The sequence below is a fragment of the Pinus tabuliformis genome, chromosome Q, assembly GCF_031772625.1.
Source record: "Pinus tabuliformis cultivar Carrire ecotype Pingquan chromosome Q, CPIR1, whole genome shotgun sequence".
NCBI classification, from domain to species: domain Eukaryota; kingdom Viridiplantae; phylum Streptophyta; class Pinopsida; order Pinales; family Pinaceae; genus Pinus; species Pinus tabuliformis.
The window spans coordinates 381,506,155-381,509,805 of NC_142296.1; the positions used below are offsets into that span (position 1 = coordinate 381,506,155).

Below are 3,651 nucleotides of genomic sequence, written 5' to 3' on the forward strand. Positions count from 1 at the left end.
TTACGATGAATTGATATTTAACATTTAAGAGCCCATTAACTTAATGTAAGTTGATTAAGATGATATGGTATTCAAAGGAGGTCGAAATCACTAAACGGAACGTGCCGCCCATGTGAAAAAATTGAACAAAAAATCAAGGATCAACATGGATGCAATCAGCTCCATATCCGAAGGCAATACCAACCAATGAAGAAATAGTGGCTGTCCCCATTTTACTTCGCATGTGCATCTCTTTTGAGGTGAGCGATAGAATTTTAACTTGTCCGACGTTTTATGCCGTTGTCATCGCTTTTGTATGCACTTTTGGCACTTTACAGATTCAGCTGGGAGCCCACCTATCCGCTTTTCGGTGGTTGATGATCTGTGATAGCCATGCCCAACTTCTTTATAAGGGAACCTGATTGCACGCCATGACTCATTAGTTCCCTTTCACTGGCATTGCTATTTATCTTAAACTGTTCCGTAGAGTAGAGATAATCTGTTGAAAATGTGGTGTATGACTTTTACGTGTTCTTCCAATCCCTGCAATACCATGTCCAGTCGCTCTGAGAGTTTTGCAGACCAAGTAGATGGTTCGAAGGCATCACTGCAATATCCCAGCAAAGACGTTTCTAGAGTCAACGACATGAAACTATCTTGGAGAATGTCAGGGCGGCCGAAGACGTTGTGTGAGGCCTACAGTGAGCAATCCCATAGTGTTGTCGATAAAGAGTTATTGTACGAAATCCCAGACGTCAATGAAGTGCCGGATAAAGGAGTGCCGGTTTTTGTGATGCTGCCTCTTGATACGGTGAACGCCAATGGCGCTCTCAATCGAAAGCGCGCCCTGAACGCTAGCCTTATGGCGCTGAAAAGTGCAGGAGTGAAAGGAGTAATGGTGGACGTGTGGTGGGGCTTGGTGGAGAAAGATGGCCCTCGTAACTACAATTGGTCCGGATATAAGGAGCTCATTGACATGGTTAGCAAGCATGGTTTGAAGCTCCAGGCTGTAATGTCTTTCCACCAATGTGGAGGAAACGTTGGCGACACTTGCAAGTAAGCATTTCTGTGCCTTAACCTTTATGTTGTTCATATTTTTACATATAGGATTGTTCCGCAGAGAGAGATCAGAGATTAAATCATGAGCTACTTAGATATAACCACATGTGTTATGCGCCAAGATGTCAAATTCTTCCACTTGCGCCCCATGTCAATGTTTTAGCACCCACAACGATTTCATTATCTAGCGGGTACCAAAACATTGAGATTGGTTTCGCGGAATTTGACATATTTGGAGGAATAACAGTCCCAAATCAAATTAACGTCCTGTAAGCTATTAGCGGAGCAGCTTCAAAATGATTCCTAAGCTAGCAGATTTCAGGAATATCTCCAATTTTATGATAAGGAGAAAGGTTACCTTTCCTGACGGTTAGATCTCAATTGTAGATTTCAAAAATATTTTTTAATTTTATGGTTAAGGTAGAGGTGACTTTTTTGACTATTAAATTGAGATGTTTTTAAAATCTGCAACTATCTATATCTATTATAGATTTTAGGAATATTTCGGAATCTAAAAATCCATTAAATTTTAAGATATTGAAAATATCCGCAACCGACATAAGGCCGTCTTAAGGCTGTCTTAGTGCTTTGCTTTGCTTAGATAACTGTTTATAACTGTTTGTTGTGTCATGGATGTAGCATTCCATTACCTCATTGGGTTCTGGAAGAAGTGGAAAGAAATCCAGATTTGGTATACACCGACAAAGCTGGAAGGAGAAACAAGGAATATATCTCGTTAGGATGCGACACCCTACCTCTGCTCAAAGGAAGGTCGCCGATTCAGGTGTACGCAGATTATATGAGAAGTTTCAGAGATACGTTCAGAGATATGTTTGGAAAAGTCATAGTGGTACGCCTTTCTAATAATATCTCCAATGTATAGAAACATAGATTTCCATCTAAAGTCTTGGATTGATTTGAATGTCAGGTCCTGCTGGTTCCTTCTTGACATTGCCAGTTTGACGAATGTGCAGGAAATTCAAGTTGGAATGGGGCCTTGTGGGGAGCTGAGGTATCCCTCATATCCCGAAAGCAACGGCACCTGGCGCTTTCCTGGAATTGGCGAGTTTCAGTGTTACGACCAGGTATGTTATTGGCTTTTGTTTTGTTGAAAAATTGGGGTTGTCAAACCTGAGATAGAAATAATAAGAATCCAATATTTTTGTTTACAGTCTCCTTAAACTGTCACAACCTAATTGTTTGAAATCCAATTGGTGCAGTACATGAAGGCGTCCTTAAGAGCCTGTGCAGAGGCAGTTGGGAAGGGCGACTGGGGACGCGACTGCCCTCGCGATTCAGGGAATTATAACCAGTTTCCGGAAGACGCTGGCTTCTTTCGGAGGGAAGGAACATGGGACACCGATTATGGCAGATTCTTCCTCAATTGGTATTCGGAAATGTTACTTGCTCATGGTGACAGAATTCTGAGTGCCGCAGAGGGTGTTTTCAGGGGAACCGGTGCCAAATTATCTGGTAAAGTTGCAGGGATCCACTGGCACTATGGCACAAGATCTCACGCTGCAGAGCTCACTGCAGGATACTATAACACCAGAAAAACGGATGGGTATGTTCCCATTGTTGACCTGTTTAAGAAACATGGAGTTGTTCTCAACTTCACCTGCTTTGAGATGAAAGATGAGGAGCAGCCACAGCATGCACGTTGCAGTCCAGAGGGGCTTCTGAGGCAGGTTACTCTAGCTACAAGGAAAGCAGGTGTGGGCCTTGCTGGGGAGAATGCGTTGCAGAGGTTCGATGGAAGTGCATACGCCCAAATCATACACAATTCAAACCTGAAGCTGCAAGGTACTAACGAGAGCAAGTCCCAGATGTGTGCTTTCACGTATCTGAGGATGAACCAGAAAATGTTTCAAAGCGAGAATTGGCATCGTTTCGTGTGGTTTGTAAGGAATATGAGCGAGGGAGAAACGTTGAGACACGGAGAAGAGGATCGCTGTCAAACAGAGTTGAAGTTCAATGCCACGGGAAATCTGAGGAATGAGGCCGCAGCTCTTATGCATGCCTAGAAGCTCAACAGATAAACTTGTCCCAGATCCCACATGTTTAGGTGTAATATTGAATATACCAAGGAAAGTTGCTTACACGATTTGTAACTAAGAGTCTATTTATCATATACCAGTGATATGGTCCAGTTTGGTTTAGTTTCATTCAACAACTAATTCCAACTTGCAATGGTACCTCTACAACTCTGGTTCAATATCATTATAGCAATTTACCAAGAATTCCTTTTATGTGAGCCTAGAATCATTTACAGTTGAGTCCAGGAGAGCCACAGAGTTGAATCCTTCACGCTTTGGCACGAAGCAAAAGGTTTTAGAGCGTTGAGCCATATGGGGCGTCTGGGTTGAAAAACCCCCAAAACCTGGATCACCTTGCACACACCAATTTGTATAGGGTTCAAAATGAGTTATTGTAAAATAATAAGAAACACGTAATTGATAAATGTATAGAATTTGTATAGGGTTATATTGAGTTATTGTAAAATAATAAGAAACACGTAATTGATAAATGTGTGGATTCATGTAGCATATTTCGGATAAGTTCATCTTTCTCATAACTAGTGGACAATGTCTCTCTGTGAGGATGATAGAAAAT

At 41.9% G+C, this 3,651-nt stretch overlaps 1 protein-coding gene across 1 annotated transcript; it reads left to right on the top strand.

Annotated features, from left to right (window-relative positions):
• Nucleotides 1–409: 409 nt before the first annotated feature.
• Nucleotides 410–3,449, top strand: LOC149219775 (beta-amylase 3, chloroplastic-like). Its single transcript, XM_089382676.1, has 4 exons — nt 410–1,035; nt 1,678–1,888; nt 2,013–2,123; nt 2,259–3,449. The coding sequence occupies exons 1-4, from the start codon at nt 488–490 to the stop codon at nt 3,060–3,062; spliced, it is 1,674 nt and encodes a 557-aa protein (XP_089238802.1). The 5' UTR covers nt 410–487; the 3' UTR covers nt 3,063–3,449.
• The last annotated feature ends 202 nt before the right edge of the window (nt 3,450–3,651 follow it).

Coding starts and splice junctions, on each gene's coding strand:
- LOC149219775 (XM_089382676.1), top strand. CDS start 488: ATGTGGTGTATGACTTTTACGTGTTCTTCCAATCCCTGCAATACCATG. Junction 1,036..1,677: donor AACGTTGGCGACACTTGCAA/GTAAGCATTTCT, acceptor TCATGGATGTAG/CATTCCATTACCTCATTGGG. Junction 2,124..2,258: donor AGTTTCAGTGTTACGACCAG/GTATGTTATTGG, acceptor CAATTGGTGCAG/TACATGAAGGCGTCCTTAAG.